This window comes from Suillus bovinus, assembly GCF_016758785.1.
Source record: "Suillus bovinus strain UH-Sbo-P2 chromosome Unknown EDB93scaffold_64, whole genome shotgun sequence".
Classification (NCBI taxonomy): domain Eukaryota; kingdom Fungi; phylum Basidiomycota; class Agaricomycetes; order Boletales; family Suillaceae; genus Suillus; species Suillus bovinus.
In genome coordinates this window covers 90,258-115,421 of record NW_024542120.1, presented here as the reverse complement: position 1 = coordinate 115,421, position 25,164 = coordinate 90,258, and the positions used below count along the sequence as shown (strand labels likewise).

The 25,164-nt window shown below is 48.0% G+C and overlaps 9 protein-coding genes across 9 annotated transcripts; 3 read left to right on the top strand and 6 right to left on the bottom strand.

Annotated features, from left to right (window-relative positions):
- Positions 1 to 16: 16 nt before the first annotated feature.
- EDB93DRAFT_1091388 (uncharacterized protein) lies at positions 17 to 262 on the top strand (the record flags this gene model as incomplete). The annotated part of the gene is made up of 1 exon (XM_041446351.1): positions 17 to 262. A coding segment is annotated over one exon (246 nt), but the record flags the coding sequence as incomplete, so codon positions are not given.
- Positions 263 to 295: 33 nt separating this feature from the next.
- Positions 296 to 475, top strand: EDB93DRAFT_1072592 (uncharacterized protein; the record flags this gene model as incomplete). The annotated part of the gene is made up of 1 exon (XM_041444992.1): positions 296 to 475. A coding segment is annotated over one exon (180 nt), but the record flags the coding sequence as incomplete, so codon positions are not given.
- Positions 476 to 1,892: 1,417 nt separating this feature from the next.
- On the top strand, positions 1,893 to 2,114 carry EDB93DRAFT_1091465 (uncharacterized protein; the record flags this gene model as incomplete). Its single annotated transcript, XM_041446361.1, has 1 exon — positions 1,893 to 2,114. A coding segment is annotated over one exon (222 nt), but the record flags the coding sequence as incomplete, so codon positions are not given.
- Positions 2,115 to 4,247: 2,133 nt separating this feature from the next.
- On the bottom strand, positions 4,248 to 5,971 carry EDB93DRAFT_771552 (uncharacterized protein). Its single transcript, XM_041457413.1, has one exon. The coding sequence runs from the start codon at positions 5,569 to 5,571 to the stop codon at positions 4,564 to 4,566; it is 1,008 nt and encodes a 335-aa protein (XP_041304194.1). The 5' UTR covers positions 5,572 to 5,971; the 3' UTR covers positions 4,248 to 4,563.
- Positions 5,972 to 10,098: 4,127 nt separating this feature from the next.
- On the bottom strand, positions 10,099 to 11,393 carry EDB93DRAFT_771303 (uncharacterized protein). Its single transcript, XM_041457412.1, has 4 exons — positions 11,246 to 11,393; positions 11,098 to 11,199; positions 10,815 to 11,039; positions 10,099 to 10,751 (listed from the first exon to the last, which is right to left on the bottom strand). Exons 1-4 carry the CDS (start codon positions 11,251 to 11,253, stop codon positions 10,250 to 10,252), a joined length of 837 nt encoding a protein of 278 aa, XP_041304193.1. The 5' UTR covers positions 11,254 to 11,393; the 3' UTR covers positions 10,099 to 10,249.
- Positions 11,394 to 11,989: 596 nt separating this feature from the next.
- On the bottom strand, positions 11,990 to 15,652 carry EDB93DRAFT_771301 (uncharacterized protein). Its single transcript, XM_041457411.1, has 7 exons — positions 15,430 to 15,652; positions 15,289 to 15,370; positions 14,657 to 15,037; positions 14,573 to 14,605; positions 14,239 to 14,523; positions 12,254 to 14,177; positions 11,990 to 12,199 (listed from the first exon to the last, which is right to left on the bottom strand). The coding sequence occupies exons 1-6, from the start codon at positions 15,546 to 15,548 to the stop codon at positions 12,450 to 12,452; spliced, it is 2,628 nt and encodes an 875-aa protein (XP_041304192.1). The 5' UTR covers positions 15,549 to 15,652; the 3' UTR covers positions 11,990 to 12,199; positions 12,254 to 12,449.
- EDB93DRAFT_1231421 (DUF300-domain-containing protein) lies at positions 15,651 to 18,486 on the bottom strand. The gene is made up of 5 exons (XM_041451292.1): positions 18,263 to 18,486; positions 18,090 to 18,201; positions 17,853 to 18,033; positions 17,605 to 17,800; positions 15,651 to 17,550 (listed from the first exon to the last, which is right to left on the bottom strand). Exons 1-5 carry the CDS (start codon positions 18,418 to 18,420, stop codon positions 15,891 to 15,893), a joined length of 2,307 nt encoding a protein of 768 aa, XP_041304191.1. The 5' UTR covers positions 18,421 to 18,486; the 3' UTR covers positions 15,651 to 15,890.
- EDB93DRAFT_1167965 (UbiA prenyltransferase family) lies at positions 18,478 to 20,076 on the bottom strand. The gene is made up of 4 exons (XM_041450256.1): positions 19,547 to 20,076; positions 19,109 to 19,493; positions 18,723 to 19,048; positions 18,478 to 18,665 (listed from the first exon to the last, which is right to left on the bottom strand). The coding sequence occupies exons 1-4, from the start codon at positions 19,646 to 19,648 to the stop codon at positions 18,606 to 18,608; spliced, it is 873 nt and encodes a 290-aa protein (XP_041304190.1). The 5' UTR covers positions 19,649 to 20,076; the 3' UTR covers positions 18,478 to 18,605.
- Positions 20,077 to 22,028: 1,952 nt separating this feature from the next.
- Positions 22,029 to 25,040, bottom strand: EDB93DRAFT_1106737 (uncharacterized protein; the record flags this gene model as incomplete). Its single annotated transcript, XM_041447654.1, has 12 exons — positions 22,029 to 22,140; positions 22,199 to 22,341; positions 22,392 to 22,588; positions 22,635 to 22,941; positions 22,996 to 23,600; positions 23,627 to 23,743; positions 23,792 to 23,867; positions 23,967 to 24,006; positions 24,233 to 24,367; positions 24,422 to 24,588; positions 24,639 to 24,722; positions 24,807 to 25,040. 12 exons carry the CDS (start codon positions 25,038 to 25,040, stop codon positions 22,029 to 22,031), a joined length of 2,217 nt encoding a protein of 738 aa, XP_041304189.1.
- Positions 25,041 to 25,164: the final 124 nt, after the last annotated feature.

The window sequence follows — 25,164 nt, the reverse complement described above, 5'->3', positions numbered from 1 at the left end:
AGTCACCATTCCAGAAGGTCTCCCACTGGCTGTAACTCTCGCTCTGGCATTCGCCACCAAGAGGATGACGAAAGAAAACCTCCTGGTGCGCATCTTGGGCTCCTGTGAGACGATGGCCAACTCTTCTGTCATCTGCACCGACAAGACCGGTACTCTCACCCGCAACGTCATGTCTGTGGTCGCAGGCTCCATCAGCATCCATGCCAAATTCATGCGCAAACTCAAAGACAACCAAGCCCGCACCAACACGAATAGAAGCTGAAGCCCACACAGGAGCTCTGGTTCGAATACCCCGCGTGACAATTTCAGCATGGATCAATCAATGCTCAACACCGTTCTGAGCTGGCCACTTCTTTCGCTGTTTAATGCGGCCATCGCTGTTAACTCTACTGCATATGAGGACAAGGAGAAGGAGACTGGGAAGCGTGTGTTTGTGGGAAGCAAGACAAAGACGGCACTTTTGAACTTTGCGAAAGAACTTGGGTGCGTTTCTACGTCAAGGGTGCTAGCGAGATTCTGACAAAGTTGTGCAGCAGCCACATTGTCATAGAACAGCATGGGAGCTCTCGCCCGAGTACCGAGTCCGACGATGTCGAGGTGGCAGATATTGATGGTGTCTCGGAAGAGAACATGACAAGGACTATCATTTTCTACACGAATCAGACTCTGCGGACTATCGCCCTGTGCTATAGGGATTTTCCGTCTTGGCCACCACCAGGGATGCAAGGCACTGCGATTGACGATGTAGGTATATTTTCAGTGATATTTCGACATACTCATTTAGTTCTAGGTGCCCTATGACGTCATCGCTCAGAACTTAACATTGATCGGAATCGACAAGCAGATCTTGATCCAGTCTGTCTACCAGATCACCGTCATCCTATTATTCCACTTCCTTGGCATCACAATTTTGGGCTATGCAGACACGTCAGGGAATGCCACCATTGTCCAGACTCTCGTCTTCAATGTGTTTGTCTTCGCTCAGATATTCAACTCAGTGAACTCACGAAGGCTGGACCGGAAGCTCAACATTTTTGAAGGCATGCTTAACAATTGGTACTTCATGGCCATTACTCTCATCAGTGAGTCGAGTCATGTTATACCTGGACTACCCTCACAGCTGGTTTGCAGAGATTGCTGTTCAAGTGGTCATCGTGTTCATCGGTGGCACCACATTCCAGGTGACACGTATTGCTGGTCGTGAATGGGGCATCTCACTTGCCCTTGGCTTCGTATCCATCCCCTTGGGCACGCTCATCCGCCTACTGCCCAATGGACCCTTTGAACGCCTCTTCATCATGATGCGCTTACTCCCCAAACACGAAGGCGGTCTTCTCAAAGTTCGCCCAGATGTTGAATGGAACTCTGAGATTGAACTTGTGCATGACAATCTTGCCACATTCGCTAACCTGCGGGGCGGGCGACTTTGCTCGTCTTCATTTGTTGTGAAGAGCTGTCAGGCTAGACTGCATGAAGATAAATGTGTTCCTCTGTATGTGTTAATGTTTGGTTTGTGAGATGGTATCCTTAATTTTTTCTAGCCCCTTGTTGATGACTATGGTACCTACGCTTATTGCATCTTCCATTGGAGCTGGCTGGGCACCACAATCACATGGTACACTGTCTGACCCTGCTCGTTATGATCCCCAAAGTCCTCTGCTGCTTTCTGGGAAGGCAGGCTCCAAATTCATCCCGATACCAAGCCAGATGATGCACTGTATCGCACAAAATGGGGTGATGTCATCATGTGCGTTGTCTGTTGCGGTCGAGTTGTTCTCTATGCTGACGTGTAGGTTTGCAGCTTTGATAGTGACTGGTGAATAAGCTTCTGGTTATCGTTTGGAAAGATGTACTGATGATAATGTCTCAGGAATCCCCATGCTGATCTTTAGGCTCAAGATTGTGCTCACCGTATCAGCCAGACAAAGGCTGTCCGAATCCTCCATTTCATCACAGAGAAGAGTGTCGAAGAAGCTATGTATGCTCGTGCGCGGTACAAGCTCGATATTGACGACAAGGTCATCCAAGCCGGTCGTTTCAACAACAAATCAACGCAGGAAGAGCAGGAAGAATTCCTGGTAGGTGTTGCAGCAGCTCTCTCGCATAACAAATAGCTAAATGAGTGGTATGCAGTGGTCTGAAGAGCTGCCTGAATGCTATCAGACGGATGAACCGTTTGAGCCGAAGGAGATTAATGATGCTTTCCAGGGCCGTGGTCAGCGTCGTCATAATGTCGTCAATTATAACAACGGTCTTAGCGATGAGCAGTGGGCGATGGTACGTCCAGTAGGATGTCGCGATGCATGCATGCTGATTGGGATGTTAGGCTGTGTAGGACAGTGAAGATTTGCAGGAACTCGTCAATCATGCCCGTGGCAAGAAAGAACGACGCGCTGCCAACAAGCTTCTCAAGGAAACCGATACACCTGGTCATAGTACTCCAGCGTCAGACTTGGGTGTCGAGGTCGAGATTTCACACTGGGGTATGCGAAGGTGCAGTGTTTATTCTACATACTATACATTGATACAATGCTGACGGTGAATATTTGCGGGTCAATGTCGCGAAAACGACACTATCAGGACCAGGTAAGTCTTCATTGATTAACAGACATCCTAGGACTCACTTTAGGCTGGAATCACAAGCGACTCGTTCCATCTCGATTCCTGTCGCCGATCCACCCCTTCACCCTTTCCCAAAGGCCCTTTGGCACCTCCACATTCGCCTCTGCCTCCTCTGCTTCCGCCTCAGCCCGAAGTGCCTCATTTGCCCTGATCACAACATCGATCCATTGGCGCTTCCTCCCTCGCACACTATCACTGGCAAAAGACTTTGAAGCTGCCATTTACTTAATATGATCTCGTCAATACGTCATACTTATGAGTACACTTGCACCACTTACTGTAGTTTTGTGCCTTGAAATAAATGTGTGTCCTTGTGATGCTTATCTGCGCATTATCACGCTTGTTTGTCACACGCTTTCTTTCAACTAACACGCTCAATCAAATAAATGTAAATAAGTGGTAAATAAGATTTATTGACCGGCGGCAAGTCTCGAAAAAGGAAGTCAAGAAATGTGGGAATTTACTGATGATGCTCAGACCACGCCAGCATTCGCTGGCGTGGCTCAAATGCACACGGAAGACACCAGGATGAAGAGAGAAGGACAAGAGGAGGAATGAGAGGAGGAAGGAAGGATCTTGTCAGTAAGTCACCGTCCTGACTCTGCCCCCATTTTCTGCAACAAGGACGCGACACCCGACATGTCACACTCTCGCGCCACCACACCACCATCTCCCATTTCGACACGCTCACCTTCGACTTCAATCGTACGTGCAAACGCCCAGCGCGTGCCAGCAAATTTGCCCGTGCCTCCACTCCTTCCTGTGCCAACCACATATGTTCGAGTCACATCAGCATTTGCTGACGTGTGCTGGACATATGTGCTAAGCACTGGCAGTGATACCTATGGTACCCGCAGGTAAACCCTGCACAGGTGCAGGTACGGGTCTGAGCTTGTTGTACCCGCCAAAAACCCGTACCCATCAGAGCGGGTACGGGTTTTTGCCGGGTGCGGGTATGGCCTCCAATACCCGGGGGTTTACCTGTGCAGTTCCCTAATTGCGGATTATTTGAGTTGTTCTGAAAAACAGGGTGGTTGATGATGATGTTGACGAGATGCGCAAAGACTGGGGGATCCACGTGAAGTTTACGACGAAATTTCTCAGGGTGGTCCAATGCCCACTCCTCAAGAAGATGCAGCTCTGGTGCACGGCTCAACTTAGGATGTGCAAATAGAACACGACTCCTCTCAACTTCATCCTGCAAGGCTTCAATTGTGTCAGAAAATTCGGTGAATGCACATGAACTTGTTAGTATTTCAGTTGCTGACGACATCGACATGGAGAAGAGCGAGTTGAGTGAGGAATCAGATGACATGGATGAGAGGGATGATATGGACTTGACCATCGAGTCTCCAGATGCAGACGAAGATGAAGAACTATCTGAGTCATCGTCCCATTCATCAAGTCCTTTGATGGCAACCTTTGCAAGTTCAAGGTACCACACAAACTGTAGTTACATAGCACTGCCAGGATATCTGCACGGGCTGATGTGCGAGGCATAGTTCATTGTTATCGATCAGGAGATCAATGATATGTTATCATTCACCTAATATTATTTCTGGCGGAGCTTAAAATGTCATAGCTGTCTTGTGTGCCGTCTTTGTTCTTTGCTTTTGACATGTCAGCTTTGAGGCCCATTAATGATGTGAAAGGACGGTGTAGGCGTACCAATCAGGTTTGGCTTCAACAGAAGCTCGATTGCAGATGACCCAAGATATTTAGTTCTCTCAAGAACAAGTCACACAGGTGTATTCCAGATACCGTGGCACGCAAACGAAAATGGTTAAACGAAAATGGTAAAATCTAGGGTATTGGTATGAAAGTAGCTGGTAAGAAAAGGATCGTAGATTGTCGCAAATGGCCAAGATCGAGGCGCTCATGGCTCGGGATCAAAAACTGCATGTAATTCAAAATGTATGAACTTCATAGCTACATGAAAAATTAACCCAGAGTACTTCGTAATTGGAGGTTTTCCGCTAGCAAACGGTCAATTAACGCCTGACGGCTGTCAAGCTCTGCCTGATGACTGTCAAGCTGCACCTGGTGGCTGTCAAGTTCCGCCTGGCGCTGAGCAAGACCATGAGCTACACCATCCATCCATATCTGCAAGGATCGCAATGTGAACATGATGCCTCTAGTCCATGAAAGACTAACCTGTTGTGTTCTGGCTTGCTCGGCTTGCCTCTTCAGCTCTGCCTCATTTTCGAGGCGCCTCTGCTCGTTAGCATACTCCTCGCACACGACTTTAACGCTGTCTATCTTATCCACTTCAAAACCATAACAGCGAGAGCGGATTCCTTGCCAGGTTGACTCGAGATAGCCTGGGAAGAGGTGTTTTATGGCCTCCCAGATAGTACTGGCGAACCAGTAACATTGAAATTGATAGAGGTGGTAGTTGGGAGCATGCGTGCTTGTAACAGATAAGAGAACCGATATCTGGGCTGCAGAGGGAGGTGTGGATGCGGGAGAGAATGTGAGGGTACAAAGATGTTTGTATGGGCCGTATCTTGATTCTAGGTACTGATGAGTGCTAGTACCTGTGTTTGGGGTAGTGGAAACGGAGTCAAGGGCAGGAGTTTGTTTGACTGAAGGGGAAGCGATGCCCGACGAATGAGTAATAGGTGTGGAGGAGCCACTGTCGTTCGGAGTTGACTTTGGAGCACGGTCTACGACCACACGGGCGGTCGCAGGCACTGAAGGATCCCAGTGACGAAAATACAATACAAGAAATTCATGCTTCTTGCGTTTGGAAGCTTTGCAAAACCAGACTTTTTCAAGGACACACTGCGAGGAAAGATTGCTATCCAAGAGCATTCTTCGCCATGCCGCGACGTCAAGTCGAGTCTCGCCGAGTGTAAATAATCCCGGGACATCAGTAGGAAATTCCATGAAGCGAGAGAAAATTGTAGCAAGGAGTCTGCGAAAACTGAATTGGTGCTTTGAGAGCATCGCAAGTTGAAAAGGGTTGATGAGGGTTTGAACATGGACATGAGGCTCAGAAGACAGAGATTTTGCAGAACGTGTTAAGACATGATTATCGCTGGGGCCAAATTATTTACAGGCAATTGTGTGGAGTGTGCATGAGGCAGATAAAGCTTAAGCTTTACGGCGCAGCCAGGAGAGTAAATTGTAGGGCGTGCGTAAGCTGGGCGGCGGAGAATGAAAGATGATTGGGAGATGGGTATAAATTTTTTGCATCAGGCATATGTGGGACACTGAGGACTATGAGGACTATCGCAACTGGGAGGAGGACTTTGACGACTTTGAGGATGTGTTTGTTCGCCGACAGACTTAAGAGACATTAGGTAATATTGGGAATATACTCCACAGCAACAGGGTGACTCCGACTCAAGTACACCGCTCATCGTCTGGCCGAACGGGTTGGGATGGCATCAGATTTCAACCAACTTGTCTTCAAGAGCTCGTCCCACAATTGAGTCTATGAGACGAGCAAGATCAACGAGGGCGCGTGGTGGGTATTGGTCTGCCAGAAGCGATCAGTGTAGTACGAGCCGCGTCACGGTCAGTGAAGTGTCCTCCAATGGGTCACCTTAAGTCTCAGTAAGCGAAGCTAGTCAGAAGTGACACCAGGTCAGAGAATGAAACAACTGTTCTTCATTAGCAGTATGCAAATAGCATAAGTGGAGAAATTTGGATTTCTAGATTGTAAAGAATTAAGCGCTGCGAAGAGATCGCATCATGGTATATCATTTAGCCCCAAAAAATTACCTTGCCTAATCATTTCAGAGCGTTGTTAAGTTTGCTTGTCCGTATACCCTACGACCCCAGTAACGACGCAAGGGCCACAGTTGATTACGCTTCCGCAAGTTCTATCTGCCAAATCGATCAGGATCGTGCCTATGTATATAGTATGCAGGACATAAAGGCTGGTCGTTATCCTATAGTGTTCCCACATCCTCAGAGATATCATTCGAGATCCACCTCAAAAGATTCCATATCGCCTCACACAAAATGCGTTCCTCCTTCCTCACCGTCGTGGTTATGTTGACAGCATATCTGTTCTGTTGCATTGTGCGGCACTGACTCAGTGCCGCAAAATGCAACAGAACAGTGCAAGACAACTTATGACTGCTGCGTAGGCACTGTTTGTCCTAAGGTAAGCCAAGGAGCAGATCGCTGTACAGCCAGGATTCAACCACATGACTCACCTGCTCGTCTTAGGGCAAAGGAGACCATAAGATCTGTCAGCCGGGAAGCAAGTGAGCCGGCAGCCCGAGCGGTACATCGCAACAGCATGTCATGTTTCCATTTTCGTTTTGGTATCATGGTTGATGGTGTGATACCTAGTTCGAAGTCAATCAGTAAAGTTGTTCATGGACAAATTTTCGTGCTGTGCTTTGGTATCATGGTTGATCGTACAATACCGTGACCTAATTCGGACTCCGGAGTCAATCAGTACAGTTATTTGTGGACAATTTTTCGTGTAGTGCGGGTGCTTGCACTCATCTGAACGTCATAGACAGTGCCTACGGTAGGCTGGCTTGTCGTCCACTAAGCTGAAAGACAATTTTGATACCATCTATCTCCAAAGCAAGTATTCCTTTTTGCGTCTCCGTACAGTGGTAGTACATGTTGCAACAAGCGAGTCATTGCGTGTGTTAGCTTGTTTCGTGAGTTGATCTTGCGCATCTATTGCGCCTGATATCATGATTGAGATTATGCCTTGATGACGACGCCCCTCTATTGAGTCAGTGATGGATATCTTCACTGTTCAGTTCAGGTTCAGTTACATACTACTACGATGAATTAATGACCTCTAAACTCATCCGAGTCAGACAAGGTCAGGGTTTGCTAGATTCGAGGTACTGAGCTTCAAGTCTGTTGGTTGACTCGGATGTACAACATCGACACCGTTTGGACACTGTATTCCTTTCTTCCTTTTTCGTCACGGACTCCGTACCGTACCTCATCGTTTTGCATTGTTTATACCTCAGCGACTCTTTCCACAACGCTGAGACGTGTATCTTAGTCTCTACTTTCTACAAAATCAATAAGGTCGCAGGTAGAACATATCTCTGTCGACAGTTTTGAGAGCGGTCGCGCGAGATTGGTCGTGCTGCAAGAGGTTGATGGTACCACCAGATCAGTGTTGAGCCTTCTGGCGATGGGGAGGCTAATGGGGGAGTCACGAATCTCAACAGGCGATGCCGTGATGGACAAGGCTAGGAGGAGAATCGTCAGCAGGGATGCAGCTGGGAACATGATGAAAGGTAATGATCATACTACATTTCAAAGCCCATTATATATATCATGATGCTAGCAAACGTTAAAACACTGTAAGCACGTGGTTAGTCTCATCCTCAGAGGACTGAACCGTATGGAACGCACCCCCTCAGGTGAAGAAAGAGAAAACAGTAATGACTAAATAATCGACTCGTTGTGCGCACATCGGAGCGACAGTGCAGGACAGGTAAACTGTTTTTGGCCGTGAGGAACAGGAACGGCATCCATGAGGATGCATTGTTCCACCAGTTTATTCATGGATCAATAGTTAGGGAGTGCTTACCATACATGGTGAAACTCGCGAATGACTCGTACAAGGGACTCCCCCACTCGGACTCAAGGATGCGCTGTTCTACCAGTTCATATAGTTAGGAAGAATTTACCTCATGCGATAAAGCTGCGCGCATGACGAGTCTACCTTGCGACAGCACATCAAGGGACTGGTGAGCCGCAGATGATTCAAGTTGTACCAAAAGCCCCAAGCTATTGAACTCGGCCAACTTAACTTGTGGGCCCAGACAAGGTGTCGTCTTATCCGAACTGTAGGCATTCGCATCATACTAGTTTATTCGGTTGACTCTATTTGCAGAGTTATGCCTATTCACTACATCGAAAAATGTGTAGAATAAGATCTAGGGGCCTGCGTGAGCTTAAGCGACAGCCAACACTCACGAGGCTCGATATCACACACCTGTGTTTGCTATGAACCTCTCGAGCACACATGGTCCCCAAGGGAATAACGCTCCCTCACCAAGTCCGAACTGTCGAGGCAATCCAAACTCCGACTCAACTTTGCTTAGATTCGGACTTAGTGGTCTAGGTCATTATGCATGCCCTAACATTACTGGTACTACTTTGATATCTCATTCGTTACTTGTCTGCGATTTGGCTAGGCCAGTGACCCTGCCAGTGATCGACAACGAAGTGACGTCATGTTGGTTTATACTCGTCCGGCCTCCTACTAATATCAACTTGTTGAATTGTTGCTCATTTCGACAGGCTCTCGAACTCCAGCTTAGTGGACCACGAGCAAGACTAGGCATGACTTGAGCAGGACGAGAATATGTCCAAAACCAACTATACTAATTAGCTCCATCGCCGCATCATGATCTACCCATTGTCATGACGTGCCGTTCAGGCTGCCGGATCAATCTTGAACCAGCTCCGACTGGCAGGTGAAACCTGCGACACTCTACTAACATTGGCGAGCTCACTACAGCCAAGACCATGCGAGCCTGCGTTTGCTTATCTTACATTCCACTTCAGTGTTCAAGAGTGTCATGTTAGTGTCGATCGCAAACCTAATCCTCGGCCCAACCCTTTCGCCGAACGAACTAACTAATACATCGAGAAGTTACCGGAATTAGCTCATGTCGCTGAAGATAATGGATCATTAGATGCATATAAATGGGTACCCTTCATCTCAGCTTGAGTCGACTGCAATCTAGAACTCGTGCGTGACTCGCGCTCTCCTCCCCTCAGTCTTTCATCGTTTTGTTTTCGTCTCTCATTGTTTATCCAGCGCGCTCGTGTACTAAATATTCTCCTCCTTTCATCGTCCAGCGTGCGTTTCTCTAGATCTCTTCAAAATTGTTTCGTTTATCATTCTGTCGATAGCATCTTCACCTTGTCTTGCTCCTCGTCCGCCGTGTCCGACCGCTACCTCGTATAGAGTACCGACTACATTTCGGCCTGGTCATGACTCACTTGTATCATCCCAGGCCCCTGTTGTATACTGTTTCGCTTCTCATCTTACTGTCGCGAGTTTCTTACACAGTTACACTCTTCCACTCGGTGATATATTTTTTCCAGACAATGCCGCTTACTGCTTACTGTTTTCTCAGTCTTGCGATATGCGCTTCCGTACCTTCCCTCTGTTAATTCATGAGGTTGACCTACTACTAGCTCTGCCCTCTGTGTCAAAGGGTGCTCCAATGAAAAGAATCGTTGTCAGCAGGTTTTAAGCCCCGTCAATCCAAGAGAAACTTTGCTGTGTACATCACTTTCGCCATGAATGCACATCCGACAAACATCTGTACGTGAGTAAATGTCCAGGTGTTATAAAAGGTAAAAAATTAGCTGTTGGTAGGTTTCAAGCCGCAATCCAAGAGAGCGGATGTCTCATCTGTTCTGGTACTGTACGTTGGTCATGTTGACTATTGAAAACATATGTTGGAGGATCCGAGTCCGTGTATGAGTGAATGCTACTAAATCGAATCAATTTCAAAATTTCTCCGATGAGTCCTACTGAACATGATCTCGTTCGGATGGTAAATAAACTTCGTTACATAAATCATATCCATATCCATAGGTATCATATACGAGTAGATAAACTAGCGCCAAACTTCTCTTCACAAAACAAACTTTGGTGTCCATAAAATCACTACTCTCCACTCCGCTCATCCCAATCAGATCCAGTCTCCGAAACGATGTCCATCGGGTCATGCGCGTCAACGATACGGCGGTAACGGCCACCTGCGCGTACATCCAAGGGACGGCCTTGGGCCAATGCCTCATTGATGTAGAATTGAAGTGCCTTTTTGGGACACCCGAGCTGCGGCTCGTCCATGTCAAAATGCATGGGATGCATATGTTCTAGGTAGGGTTCGCTGCAAACAGGCGACAAGGGATGATCATTGATCATTCTACGGAGTACAGTCAGGTCCTGCTCCTGCAAAATCTCATCGTACTTGGGATGGGCTGGCGCCAGAGTCTGGACGGCGACGTGGGACGCAACTTCACTAATGTTTACGAGTGATTTGTATGCGGAGCGCGAGAGTACTCGATGAAGGTAGCGGTGGTTGGGAAGAGGGGGAGCAGGAGCGGATGGAGGAGGGATGTTTAAGCGACCAGCATTGGACTTGGTGCGAATACGTTCTGCCAGTCTGACAATGAAAGTATGGTCGTTAGGTATCTGCAGTACATCTGCTGAAGCTTGATTAACATACCTCTGCTTTACAGGCACTTGAGGCCTGAAGCTCTTTGAGTTTAAAGAAAGCGCTCTGAAACCACGTCGAGGGACGCGCTCAGTTGGTTCAGGGGAATAGGAAGACTTGTCCAGCAAGTCTGTGCATGAGTCGACGTTTGCGTCAGTCGGCCCATGGTAGTGTGTGTGTTGTGAGTATATCATTGATTTGGAGTGCTTCAGCGACGCCTTCCGGTCATCGTTGGACCTGAGGTGTATTAATTAGTATGATGACGACGAGTAGAGCACGAGAACGGTAGACTCACTTTTGGAAAATGTTCCTGAACAAATTCATAGTTGATATAGAGAAGATGCAACGTTGCAAATACTGTAAGGTGGTGGTGGTGGTGGTGTGTCTGGTGGTGAAGCTTATCTGCATGTCAGAATTTAAATGCTGGGCTACTGTGGACGTACCATAACATCCACAATCACGTCCACAACCACAAAGTAATTGCCCATATCCGGAGGCAATACAAGTGTAAATGCTCTTGCGAATACTCCGATTGCTCACCTAGGATCAAATCAATGCCACCAATGTCGCTGCATTTGCATCGCAAAGGTATAATATACAATTACCAACCAATTATAGAGTACAGCTGATACATGCGGGGCCAAATGAATGCATCACGCGTCTTCCTCGTTAACCTCTCGACCTCATAGCTTGAACACGCGATAAAAATGACCTGCGACGACCATCAGCACGATGAATTTGATGCATGTAATACGAAGATGGGGCATGGTATGTACAGGGACGCTGAACAAAACAGTTAGCATCCTCCTTCGACCGTCTCACTTAATAAGACTACTCAGCGTACCTTTAAAGCGCAGATCTGACCGACTGTATTTTATTAAACCAAGCTGCCCAACACCAATCAAGACGCCGCATCGCAAGCAATCTAAAGGTGATATAAAAAGTCAAGCAGGTATTGCTATCAATTCTATCAGAATTACGCACATGGTGACTATGACTCGGAGAGCCTCTGGTAGATCATCGACAATGAGCGCGATGGCAATTTTTCACTACGGGATGAAATCGTAAGCTCTACATGTTGCCGCCTGTAGCAACGCGCGTATGCAGTTACTTGAAGGTTCATGGAAATCTACTCAATTGGCATTATGTTAGCAATACACCATGCACGGGCTAGTTCGGAAAATGTTTCACCATGAAGTATGTTTGGCTTTGTTAGGGACGGAAGCTCGAGCATCCTCATTAGGGATTGCCATGTCGATCACTCAAATTCAGTATGTAGTTAACAGAGTGATATCGATGAGTAGATGTTGAATACAAAGTACCAGCGATGCTAAAATCAAGGGTTGAGACTCTATTTGCTTATTCACTGGATCGTAAAACGTGTATATTAATAAGATCTAGGAGCCTGCGTGAGCTTAGGCCGAACACTCGCGAGGCTCGATATGACATACCTATGTTGCTATCAACCTCGAGCACAGATGCTCTGAGGAGGGGAATATCGCAGAATACAACATATTTGATTGTGAATAAAAACTACAGGAAAAATAATGGATGAAAAGAAAAAGAACAGATACAAAATTGTCCATAGTTAATGTGCGTCCAGAGCAATACACTTTCAAGTTTAAACATAGACAATGCTCATCTTCATCATCGATGTTCAAGGTCACTAACATACCTCCCCTGTCCATATCCCCCACTCTGTTGGGCCTGCGCGCCCCCCGGCTCGTCTCTTCCGGTGTATGCTGATACGTAATCGAATTCGTCTTCATCGAGTTGGACTGGGTCTGGATTGACTACAGACAGCCTTCGCATTGCCCCTGACTTCCGTATCGAAGATGCAGGCGACGCAGAAGGGCGGAGGGATAGAGGCGAGGTATCTGCCGGCCCACCGTACCCTGCAGGACTCAACGACGACCCAGACTCGCTTCCACTACGACCAGGTCTGCGGAACGCGGCAGCGGAGATCATTCGCGGGGCACCACCGGGAGCACCCAAGGTCAGCGAAGACGTGGACTTCGTCATGAGAGGAGACGAGAACGGCGGCGGGCGGGAATATTCCGTTGGTAACCTGTAGGAGGCAGAAGCAGGTGATTGCACTGAGGACAGAGAGGATGGCGGGAGTCGAGGCGATATGGGACGAGGTGAACTACTCTTCGAAGTAGCTATGATCGGTAGAGGACGTGATTCGCCTGGGTCAACACCAATATGAGGATGAGGCGAAACGGAACGGTGAGCGAACGGTGCATGAGGTGGTGCAAGGGGTGATGGTGGTCGAGAGGTCTGATTGGGTTGAGGAGCATGAAATTGCAACTGTTGCTGTTGGTGTGGCTGAGGCGGGTAAGTCTGCCCTGACATGTAAGAACCTTGCGGTGGGGCTCGGGATTGAGTTGGATGAGTGGAGTATGTCACTGGTGCAGGTGTGCTGAATGCTAGCGCATCTAGTTCACGAGAGACCTCGCGTGCAGCTGCTGCATTGCGTGCGTTCTCGTCATCTTCGTCGCTATCTTCTGAACGACCTTTTGCCTGAGTCTGCAGAGGGGAAGTAGACTGCAGTGAAAGCGGAGACACAACCCTGGTATGTTCTGGTGGAGTTGGTGCCTCAGTATCCACGGGGGGCGGAGGCACACGCGGGATACGTCTCTGACTCTCCATCGTCTCGGGCGGCGAAGGTCTGCTATGTTCTGCCTCTGTTTCATCTTCCTCCGTCCCAAGCCCCACTCTTCGATCCATTTTTTGCAGTACATTTTCATTCGACTGGTAATCTTCGGCCTCCTCATCACGGTCATACGGCATACCAACCACCGACTCCTGTGATGCCCGTCTGTCGCTCCGCCCAGTCATGCTCGTTGATTGTTCATTTCCACTCATGACGCTCATCGCATTATCATTGCTTTCGCTCACTGTACGCCGTTCCTCAATTTCAGGGCCCAAACCTCCGTCCCAAGCCTGAATTGCCGCAGGAGCTGCTCCTGGTGGCAAACTTGGACTTTTACTTCTGCGCGTGTCTCCAAAACCAGTGTATGGAGCACCTGATCCGGGCACGAACGGCTCGTACTTTGGTGCGGGATCATCAAGCGAGGGATGATTTAGGCTGAATGAGTTGGAATCGCTACGAGCGAGGGCGTCGGCAATAGTGCTGGTCAAAGAGTCCGAAGTATCATGCACCGGAAGCCCCGAGGGACCACCAGCCATCGTATCTGCTTGCTGCAAGTAGGAGAGGGAAGGCTTTGAGGGAGTCGGTCCGTCGTGTGACAGGACCCCTAAGCTCGGACCCCTCGCAGGAAAAGAGGCAAAATGACTGGCGTGTGTCGAGGTCAGTGTGGAGATGCCAAGTTCATCTGCAGATGCTGTGCGCTGGTTTGGAGGTGGAGGAGGCTATGAATGTCAAAATAATAAATAAGATAATTTGGTGCAGGTTGATGTCATTAAGTCCCACCAGAGATTCGCTCCCAAAGCTGCCCAAGTGAAGCCCGCTTCCCACCCGTGGAACAGGTAAATATGGAGAACCCGACACCATTGACTGTTGTGCTTGCATCTGTGGCGAAGTCTGAGTCGACGATGTATGCTCATACTCTCCTTGGCTGACGCGGCCAGACGCAACAACCGTAAAGGCTACTTGCGCAATACTACGTTGCGCCTCAGATACAAGGGCGCTGACACGTGGCTGAGCGTTATAATACGCTCGAGGAAGTCCTGGTTGCGTCACATCCTCAAGAATTTCCTACAAATCAAGGTCATGATGAGACCTGCGAGCCTACACCAGGACATACCGCAACGATGGCTTTGCCTATGTCGCCAACAATCTGAAAAAAAAAACTGAGGTGGACTGTGAGCGAAAAAAAGAAACGACTTACCACACCCTTCTCACAGCACTCTGTAAGACCTCCAAACTTGGCCTGCATCCAGCTCTTCGCACATTTTCTCTTGAAATCGCCTAACTCAGCTTCTTCGCGAACAATCTCACCATCCATTGTGCGCATCTCTTCACGCAGTCGATTAAGAGCGTCAGTCTGCGCAGAGAGATTTTTGTGTTCGGGGCTCATCTTATTGAGCTTCTTTTCGGCACCATCTGCAGAGGCTGCAATACGCCGTCGTCGGCGCCGTAGATCATCGAGTGCTTCCTCACGTGTCCGTACAGATTTCATGGTGTCGCGGATTCCATGATGTGTGCTGGCGTACGCACTCAGCGCCGCAGCAAAGTTAACGAGTAGGGTAGTGGATGCACCGAGGATATCCTACAATTTCTTTGTCAGAAGGTGGATAATAAATCATGGCGGGTGCACATAGAGCCATTGGTCTTGGATGAAATACTCCGTCTAGTCATGTAAGGCATATACAGTATTTGGCTCCACATGGCAAGATGAGGAACTCGTCTACGCGTCATTGAGCATCGCAAAACATATGAGGCATCCCATGAAACCTCGCGTGAACGTTATGGAATGAAGTGCAACTGCACCACGTACACCCAGACAAAAGCAGCACTCACAGCGAGGTCATCACCCTCACCAACTCCCCACGCCCTGAGGGACTCAGCAGCCTTGGTTATATCAACACCTAGTCTCTGAATTCTGTATGATAATGCGAAAAGAACATTAACAACGTATTGAAGTGTCTAAAGCACACTCACGAGACTAGAACAACCTTCTCCGCGTTAATGAGATCCTGAAACTGTCTAAGGTCGCTATTACCCGCAAGCGCCGGAATCGTCGAATTATGGGCAATTTTTGCTGCCGCCGTCTTGAACATGGTTCGTCGTAGCAATTAGGTTAGGTAGGTGTTACGAGTAGACCGTGGCGGCCTTGAGGAAGAGAGGGGGGCAATTGTGTGTGAAGTGGTGTATAGGATAGCCACGACTCGCATAGCCACACTTTGCTGCACATATGGAAAGGCTGTACAGTCTCAGGAGTAAACACAACCGCAGCTTGACTGCGCGCAGCCAAAGACACAAATCTCACCAAGCCTATCGACAACTAACTTTTAAAAGATAATCAAGAAAGCTCCATGAATGTTGTACAACGTGAATAAGTTATGTATATGAGAGGGTATCTCGGCATGCATGTCGAGCATCTGAGTCCTTTGATCATGGTTTCACGTCCACGGATTCTGTTCGTCCTCCCCTAGACTCTTGGTTCCATAGGTCCAAGCCCGAGCATGTGGAGGCGGCGTCTGAGCGCGTACTACTTCCTCTGGCTCGTGCCCCTCCGGAACAATAGGCTCCTCTGTCTGTATATCATGTTCCTCATCAACTTCACTTAAGACGACGCGACGGTCATTAGACCACCTGTCATTTTCTTCTAATCCAACCGAGGATTCAACACGGAAATCCCCATTCTGATCCCAGATACGTTTTAAGCCTGGGGTGCGCATAGAAGTATGGACAGCATGCGAGCTTGAGGGCACCGGGAGCGTATCGGTGGACACAACAAGGTCTACAGCGTCTGGCTCCGCGAGTGGAGAACGAGGAGAAGGGGACAGGTGGGAATGCAATCCAGAAGAAAGTAAGCGGGGTGATGGAGTACCAAGGTTCGATCGCGAGTGTGAAGGCGAAGAGTGGAGATATGGAGACGACGCGCGAACGTTAACATTACTTCCAGACAGCAGTCTCGGACGTGATTCATGAGATATCTGTGAGTTATGTCGCGATGATGACCCTGAGGAGCGCAGATGATTGCCTGAACTCGCAGATGAGCTTAACGAGCCAGGGATTGATGGTGATGGAGCTCCATTACTTCTGGCATTTGACCACCTCAACTTCCTCGATGCATTGGATTCTGCCCTCCGTCCGCCTTCCTCAAGATCTTCTGAAGCGAACACTTCGTCCTTACCATCCTCATACTTGTGTATTTGACCAGCCCGAGTACCCGTTGCACCATAGCCTCCACCACTGCTCGCACCAATGACATTTCTGTGAACATTGACGTGAACCCCTTCTCTAACAACTCTCTCTTCCGCAGCCCACATCGCGTAACGCGCTTCTTCGGAGCTAACATCCACAACAGGGTACGCGTAGTCACCGAAGACATAATTCTTCGCATGGTCATAAAGTGAATCATCCGCGGTGGCTAGACCATCATCGAAGTGTAGTGCATATTCATCGTCGTCCTCCACGTCCACGTCGTCGCCGGGAATTCGTATGGTTTGCCGTTGTCTCTGATATTGTATGTCGGGCGCGGGATGAACAATATTCCCTGCGTGTTCCGCGAGTAGTGGAGCAGTAACGTCTCCATTGTTGCCAAACCAATTCCTGTGGTCACCTTCGGCACTTCCGTCACCTAGACCCGTCACCTCCGGAAGCCAATACTTCCGTTTTCCGCCCGCGGAATAGCGCAAGCCGGCACGTATCCTTCGCTCCCTCGCTGCCCCAACGTGCATTCCGCCCTCGCTTGGCTCAAACGCACGATAATTGATGCCTTCTCCACGCAGTGTTGCCTTGGTGTCCTCAGCCAGGTCCTTCAGGCCAAATGCATCCCGAATGGCATACCCTATGCGCATCCGTGCCACATGGACTTTGGCAGATGGTGATGATTTAACGAAGTCTCTATAGGAAAATGCATACATATGTGCGATAGCGAAGAATGGCATCTCAATGCAAATTAAAGTGTCGGTGAGTCCGAGGGAGATGTGTTCACTGTCCGTGTATGGTCCAAGTTTGGATATGACGCCAGCCGCGACGAGAGTTGAGACCGCAATAGATTGCCAGAACGAAAAGAAGAGAATTCCTTTAACACAAAGGAATTTTGGTACAGGGCTGAAAACCGGAACAATGAATATTAGATAGCCAAGCAAACGTCTGCTGACCTACCGAAATGGCTTCAAATCATTGCTTACACACATCCAAAAGACTGCAAGGCAATACAATGCAAGGCAAATGGACACGTTATACACAATTGAAACATACAGATACCCGGACCGGGCCCGGAAATCACCCTCATGATATGTTCCGGTTGCTTTCATGACGAGGCTGGCAATTGCTAATAAAGGTTTGACTTGTACATACTCTGTCAGCGGAAACGTGTCAGCATGACCATTAAAAAGACGACAAGTACTGACGCAGAATGCCTCGTTTGATGAAGAGAAACGTATATGGATCACTAACATCCACTTCGTGTCGCCAAAGACTGACAGGAAATATGGCGGGGATAGGTGGTCGTCCGTGGAGTCGAATGAGAAGTGAACGCTCGCCGCCCAAATAATCAAGGAGAAGAACGAAAAAGCAATAAATGACGAAAGCCTGAATTGAACGCACAAAGTTCACAAGAACGATACTCGTGGATAGGTAGTACATACCTCGTATACATCTCGTATCACATCGATGAAGAACGCTGCGTCTAGCGAGAAAAGCGAAATTAGGGATGACAAGGCGTAGATTGGAACCATGAGCATAATTCGGATGACCATCCTGCAAACATCGTGGGTCAGCAAATAATCGTTAGGAATTAAGCCCTTATGAGTGAAATTACCTTTGCAGGAGGGGCTTCCTATAATTTCTTAGCTGCAGCCATATCGACAGTCCACTGACAGTCACTGCTACTAGGGTCGATACTCCGGCAAGGAGAAGAACAGGAAGTGGCAAACTGGAGCCCGCGCCGCCATGGTTCAAGTCCGGGAGAAGTCCCATATTACTTGCAGCATGCAGCAAACTATTGACAAACGTCGTTGCAGTATCGACCCGCAGTGAGCACTGGAATCCAGGAATTCATTACGTAACGTCATACAAAATCTAAAATATTAAGTAATAATTCTTTTAGGATACATCATGTACATACACTACCCCTCGCGCCACTTTCGAACTTACTATAACTTTCAAGTGCTATAGAAAAATCGCCAATAGGCAGGGAGTAAGTGCGCCAAGGAAAACCAAAGCTAATAAAAAATTACGAGTTAGCAAGGAGAAAATCATAACTCTTTGAGATCACTGACACTGTACAATCTGCAGGACTGTTTATCAGCACTCGCGGTCCTATAGACCATGAATCTCCCCCCTACAACTGCTCCATACGCTACAAAAGCAACAGAACAGATAAAATCCACATTCCATAGCCTGCTGAGGAAGAAAGACCAAAGGGGGACGCCGATCAACATTGAAATACGCGCAAAGGTAGGGAACAGAGTGACAAGAGTGCGTCTTCCTATAAAGCGATCCCCCTCCTCGTCTTTGAAATCTTGTGCATGAAGCGTCGTTACGAATACTGCACAACTAAAAGCAACTGCTCGCGCGCTGATATTATCGAGGCGCGCACTGGACCCTAGTTATTAAGACATACATCTCAGCCAACGACTTGCTGTAGGTGGAACAGCCCACATACCTGCAATAATCGTTGCACCTGCTTCCAGGCACGTATACCCGACTGCTGTTAATAGATTTTTTGAAATCCCAGCTTTGTGGCCTCCAAACTCGTTATACCAGATACTGAGGGCTTCAAAGCAAGCGCTAGACGCGAGAGTCTGTCTGCCATGCATCGCAGAAAAGATCAGACAGACAGGAACTAGCAGCCAGCGCACGTCCGCCGCATTCTGAGCGGTAATACGACCAGCGGGGAGTGGGCGATCAGGTTTGTTCCTTTTGTCCTCCTCTGGATCCTGGATCTGATTGGATATATCAAATTTTAGGAGGTGGATCCATATCCAAATTATAATTTCCAGAATGCGGGTTGCGTGGGGATGGGGAGTATTCGCTAAGGCAAACAAAGTCTAATGCACAAGGTTATGTCAAAGAACATGCGAGCAATCTGTGGGACACTCACGACAGGCAACAGAGTGGTCAAGAAGTCAGACTTCGTGAACAAAAAAAGTGTCAAGATATGCCCGCTGATACGGCGACCACTATCTATGGCTTGGGACAACATGGCTTGGTTTTTTGGTCATTTGGAACCGCTTAAATAGCCTGATACCGACTTCACCATTTCAAAATGGTTATGCAAACAGGTAGTCCATGGTGTCGCTGTGTCGGTAACTCATGAAGCGAATAGGCGAGCAAGGTACACCGGCCCATGAGCGCTTGAGCTTGGTACTTGATTGGATGATCTCATGAATAGAAGATAAAAGATATGTCATGTGTTCTCCGGCTAATAGAAGACGCACCTGTCCGTTACGAGGGCTGCTCATTGGGAGATCATCGGTCAGATCAGAAGGCGAATAAGACACCGTGTTAATTTTGGCCAAGCAGAGCGTGAGCGCGTCAGAATTGCGCTGAAAATGCCAACGTAAACGCGGAACTGGAACGTTCTGAACGTGTATAATTGCCAACCACCGTATATGGATAGGCGCTCTCTTTCCTCAGACCATTATAATATCTGGGACGAAGGGTACTGTTTCCACCCGCCCACGCGCGTACCTCAGTCCGATCATAGCCTTTGGTTTCGACAGCTTTTTATTTCAATTTCTGTCCTTTGCACAGACATATTCCATGTAGGACAATACATGATCTACGTTGAACAGCCACGAGCCCTGATGCATGATGCGTCGGTGACAGCGATTGGCCGCCCAATTCGAAATCCCTAAAACTGACTAGTGATCATCAAATATTGAGATGCGATTTACTCCAAGGACACACGTCAAATGAGGTTTGCTAAGTTGTACCAACTTGACTTAGAGCGTAGCTAATAAAGGGATGATTCAAACTGGAAACTGTTTCCGCGGAGAGAACAGGAGGCGTACCTCCTCTCTTGCATTACGTCACAGTAGGATAAAAGAATCTCTACAGGAACTGCCTAGACCGTCTAAGACGGGCTGCGAGTCTAGGAACTGCCCTGCATATGTACGAAGGTGGCTGACAAATCTAGCGCGTGCGCGAAACGTGGTAAGAGCTCATAGATGTGGGCTTTGCTGCGATGCTTTCTTGGAATGGGTAAATAAAATCCAAGCATCGCCATTACGGTGCAAGACCGATGTAAGAGGTGTTCGAGACTTTTCCTATTCCAGAAACAATGATATGAAGGCGGCCGCCTCAAACTCGCATAGAGCAACAAATAAAAACGGTATGGTCAGAATTTTTCCTGTTGTAATGAAATTTACCCACACATCATTCCAAGGGAGCGAAATGGACCTTCAGATGACAGTTCAAACGTTGAAGTTACGTCGCACTTTTCACAAATGGACTCGGACGTTGTTGTCCGTACGTGTCGGACTACTACCTGGACATGAAATCGAAACTTTATCAGGAAGTGGTTCACGACCCAAGACTGTGCGAAATACCTTGATCTAGTCTCCTACAAGCCACATCCCGTTCTAAGAACGAAACAACGCTGCAGGCCGAAATGAACGTCGTGCAAATAAGACTTAGCGTGATCATATCGGGAAGTCATGAGGACGACTGGCATGTGAAAGTCAGTACTTACTATGGAAAATCCAAGGTACAGATTCAAGTTGTAATAGAATTCTATGGATTGTATCCAGGACCAGTACTTCTGAGTGTCATCCGCTCGTCTCGCTTAAACGCATCCGTGAGTCGGCTGACGGTCCACAGTCGCTGGCGAGGCCACACCCAAGTCTCTCCGAGTCGTCGTCATATGCAGCACTTCGATCTTTCCCGTTAACATTGCTGGAACGAAAGACAACACAAAAAAGAGAAAAGGGACTACATACTTGAAACTTGGTGTCAGCAAGCCTTTCGACACCGTTTCAGGCCTCATGTTCAAAAAATCGACGAATGCACGACAACCGCAACAACCATCAGTGATGTCTCTTACGCCTACATTTGGCTTCCATGTACTTTTCCTTCGATGTGGCGGCGTTTCGTTTCGTTGATACTCATTCCCGGCGAGTGGGGGCTCCGCCAAGGCAGGGCAGTTGGTCTGGTACTTCCGCACTTGCATGCTCGTTTTTGTTCTTGTTACTCTGCATAGACATCGTGATCATCGGCTAGGCCAATAGTATGGACAACTGGTGACATTTATATCAACATAGGATTAAGTTTTGTACTACTAACCTTACTAGATGACGGCTCACTCGACGGACCTATGTATTCCTTTGGCAGTACTGAGTGAACCGTGCACATCTGAAAACCAAAAATCCACAAACGAGCCTTTGAGGCGCTTTCTGGGAGCCATAAATAGCAACCGTCGGCTCGCGCACCATTTTAGTACTTATTGCATCAAAGTAGACTCGGCTCTTTGCAATCACGAAAAAATGCGTTAAAACATATAATCTCGTTGTAAATATTTCATTGTAAAATTACAGATAGCAGATATGATCTCGAGATTGTACTATTAGATAAATCTGCATAATCTAAAGCCCAATATCTGCCTCTCCACGCCTGATGATCAATTTACACAAAGATTTGTACCTCTCCCTCAGCGCATCATCAAGCCTTGTCCTGTTGATCAACGCTATAATCGAACTGTAAGTGTCGTAGAATTGTTCAGCGGATGCATCGACATTTTCGTATGTGCCCTCACAATATGCCTTGAGGGCGTTGTGAACTGCTGCCTGCGGCTCCTGCAAGGCCGAACACGCAGTCGAGTCTCTCAGTGTCGATGTCGACAATCATGTCGATAAGGTAGTTGGCCTCCAGAAAATGCGTGACTTCAATTCCGTCAACCTGTTGGCGCGATTATTAATTGCACAAATATTGTAGAATGAGATACCTACCATTTCAACTTTGTGCAGGAAGTTCAGTCTGGAGAGATAGCCTTGTACTACGTTAGCCCTTTCTGCAGGTGGGAGGCGCAGATTGAGGGCATTGAGAATGTTGTGGGAGGCATATGTTTTGAAGAGTCTCCGAGTATGTGACATCAACGTCACCATTTCTTCGTGTACCTTCGGTGTCTCAAATTTTTCGTACGGAACTACAAAAAAAAATTATCGATGCGCATCGGTACAATTGCGACTTACCATCGCCGATCAAATCAATCCTTGCGTCCCGCAAGGCATTTGAAATGTGCGCATTTTGTTGTTTGCACGTTGCCGAAACACCCTCCATTTGCAGCATTGTGCGACGGAGGTTCGTCCTTGCCCTAGTCTTGATTGTCTTGATTTCCTTTTTTTTGAGCTTGACTAGGGCTGTAATGGCTGGGGGAGTGGCTGCAGGAGTGATGACAGAGGCCGGTATCATTAGTTGTGCTGGTCCAGGAGCTGGGGTAGGAGGGAGATGGCGGTCGATGGTGTGTTGACGACCGACCGGACACTCCATCTCCAGCGTCTTGGAGTAATTAGTATTGAATAAATATTAACAACAAAGAAAGAAAACACGTACATGTATCACTCCATGGGTAAATTCGCCTCGCTCTCCTTCTCGCTTGCAGGCCAACACCACACCGACGACTGCTGGCCCTGATGTTGGTGCTGGCGCCGGTACTAGTGCTGGTGCTGGTGTATGTGGTGCAGTGGCGGTTCCAAGATCCCACCGCATATAGTGTGGGACGCCGGAGCCTCCAAACGGAAAGAATTTGTCATATTGAAGGTCTTGAAAGAAGTCTGGCGGGTCCTGCTGCTCGTCGGGGAAGACATCAGGTGGAGGCTGCTGTGGGTAGAAGTCGTGCTGCTGATGCTGTTGAGGCTTGTGAAAGAAGTCTGGTGGGTTTTGCTGCTCGTCAGGCAATACATCAGGTTGAGGCTGCTGTGGGTAGAAGTCATCTTGCTGATGCTGTTGGGGCTGCGGGGGGTAATTGATGGGCTGCGGGGGGTAATTGATGGGCTGCAGAGGGTGATTGGGCTGCAGAGGGTGATTGGGCTGCAGAGGGTGATTGAGCTGTGGAGGGTGATCGATGGACTGGTAAAGGTCGGGCTGATGATGCCCTGGAGGCTGGGGGGGGGGGGGGTTGTGGTTGTGTTGCTGAGGGTATTGGAAGTGACTGTGGCCTGCATGTGCAGCCATCAATGCAGACGACGTGCTGCAGAGACATTCGGGAGTTTCTGGCTGATCTTCAGGTAGACCGAGTTGGGTTGCAATGTTGCGACCTGATGCGTTGACATTGGAGTTTTTTTTTCGGTTGCGGTGGTTCCTAAGCAATCGTATTAGTGTCTGTGTCTGAGAGAATATAAATACTTACTTTTTTCTTGTTTGACATGTGTCTTGCTTGTTGGATTGGCTTTCGTGGGGGCATGGATTGAGAACAGCCATCCTATCTGTATGCATGATAAATTGACTAACCAGATTGAAATCACACATAAACGAAGGGTGCTCAAACAAGTATATAGACCGGAAATGATGTACATAAAACGTACAAACGAAAGCAACAACAGATCATGGGGTTGGTCATGTGATCTATAAATTCAATTGATGTAACAAGACAGCAGCACTGTACATGTGTTGTCAATAAATTGATAAAGTTAAATGGAAATAGGGTCTCTCACACTTCCTATTCGTTGATAAGGCTATGCGCCATGTTCCTCATTCATCCGGCTGGTAGACGAGGCTATCATCAGATTCCACATCACTGTGGGAGTCCGAAGGTTCTGTATCACTGCTGTTTGGAAAAGGAATGGCACACTTCTCTGCATGAGTCAAAAATTGGTCGTACTGCTCGCTGGCAATGTCATACTGGTCCAGTTCTTCCAAAAAGACTGCCTCAAGGTAGTCTTTATCGTCTTCTAAGGCCAGGAGTCCCCGGCTAGTGATGAAGCCCCTGAATATCTCCATTTCTGTCTCCACCATCTTGAATTCACCTTCTTGCTCTCACTTGAGAGATTTCAGGAAAGATTTTTCTCTCCTGTTACGTTCGAGCCGCCAGGTAGTATACATGAGCTGGTGGCAGAGGTCTTCCTTAGTGGCCTGTTTAAGTTGAACAGCCTTGCAGAAGGAATTGTTGGACATATGAGATAAACCTCTCTGAAGAAGTTTCCTACCCTACATATCTTATATTAATAGATATTCATTTATAAGAAAAATCTCCCTACCTCGTGCAAGTCTTGGAGGTTGAAAGGTCCATATGAGCCACCGAGAATTTGCTTCTTTGCAAACTGGAGCTCATAGGCGGGGGCCTGATGAACAAGGCAGGGCCTATACTTAGCACACAATTGTTCGCACAAGCAAGACAGATGGTCTTGCTTCATAAAAGGGCCCACTAAGGGGAGGTTGCTGCAGCTGTGGTTGCGGCTATGTTGAGCTAGTTTCTCCTTTGTATTGGAACAGATCGAACGTTCAGAGTCCAAGGCAGAGGTGACACTGTATGATTTACGATAGGGCGGCAACTTGGAACCAGTCTGAGCAAAAGGAGGTGAGGAGAGGTCAATGCGAGTTGAGCTTGTAGTCTCGCAATCGGACAGAGGAGGTGTGGACCGCTCAGTACAAGCATCCATATTGACGCTGCCAGTGGTAACATCAATATCCTGGCTAATATAGATAGGCAACACATACCTTATTTTCTAGCTAATCTACGAGGGGGGGGGGGGGTGTTACAATGTGATCCGGGAGTGAGTGCCA

Coding starts and splice junctions, on each gene's coding strand:
- EDB93DRAFT_771552 (XM_041457413.1), bottom strand. CDS start 5,571: ATGCTCTCAAAGCACCAATTCAGTTTTCGCAGACTCCTTGCTACAATT.
- EDB93DRAFT_771303 (XM_041457412.1), bottom strand. Junction 11,040..11,097: donor TTCAGGAACATTTTCCAAAA/GTGAGTCTACCG, acceptor AATACACCTCAG/GTCCAACGATGACCGGAAGG. Junction 10,752..10,814: donor CAAGTGCCTGTAAAGCAGAG/GTATGTTAATCA, acceptor TTTCATTGTCAG/ACTGGCAGAACGTATTCGCA.
- EDB93DRAFT_771301 (XM_041457411.1), bottom strand. CDS start 15,548: ATGTTCAAGACGGCGGCAGCAAAAATTGCCCATAATTCGACGATTCCG. Junction 14,606..14,656: donor AGTGCTGTGAGAAGGGTGTG/GTAAGTCGTTTC, acceptor TTTTTTTTTCAG/ATTGTTGGCGACATAGGCAA. Junction 14,524..14,572: donor TAGGCAAAGCCATCGTTGCG/GTATGTCCTGGT, acceptor CTTGATTTGTAG/GAAATTCTTGAGGATGTGAC.
- EDB93DRAFT_1231421 (XM_041451292.1), bottom strand. CDS start 18,420: ATGGGACTTCTCCCGGACTTGAACCATGGCGGCGCGGGCTCCAGTTTG. Junction 18,202..18,262: donor AGGAAGCCCCTCCTGCAAAG/GTAATTTCACTC, acceptor CGATGTTTGCAG/GATGGTCATCCGAATTATGC. Junction 18,034..18,089: donor TGATACGAGATGTATACGAG/GTATGTACTACC, acceptor CGTTCAATTCAG/GCTTTCGTCATTTATTGCTT.
- EDB93DRAFT_1167965 (XM_041450256.1), bottom strand. CDS start 19,648: ATGTTGTCCCAAGCCATAGATAGTGGTCGCCGTATCAGCGGGCATATC. Junction 19,049..19,108: donor AGGTGCAACGATTATTGCAG/GTATGTGGGCTG, acceptor CTTAATAACTAG/GGTCCAGTGCGCGCCTCGAT. Junction 18,666..18,722: donor AGTCCTGCAGATTGTACAGT/GTCAGTGATCTC, acceptor ATTTTTTATTAG/CTTTGGTTTTCCTTGGCGCA.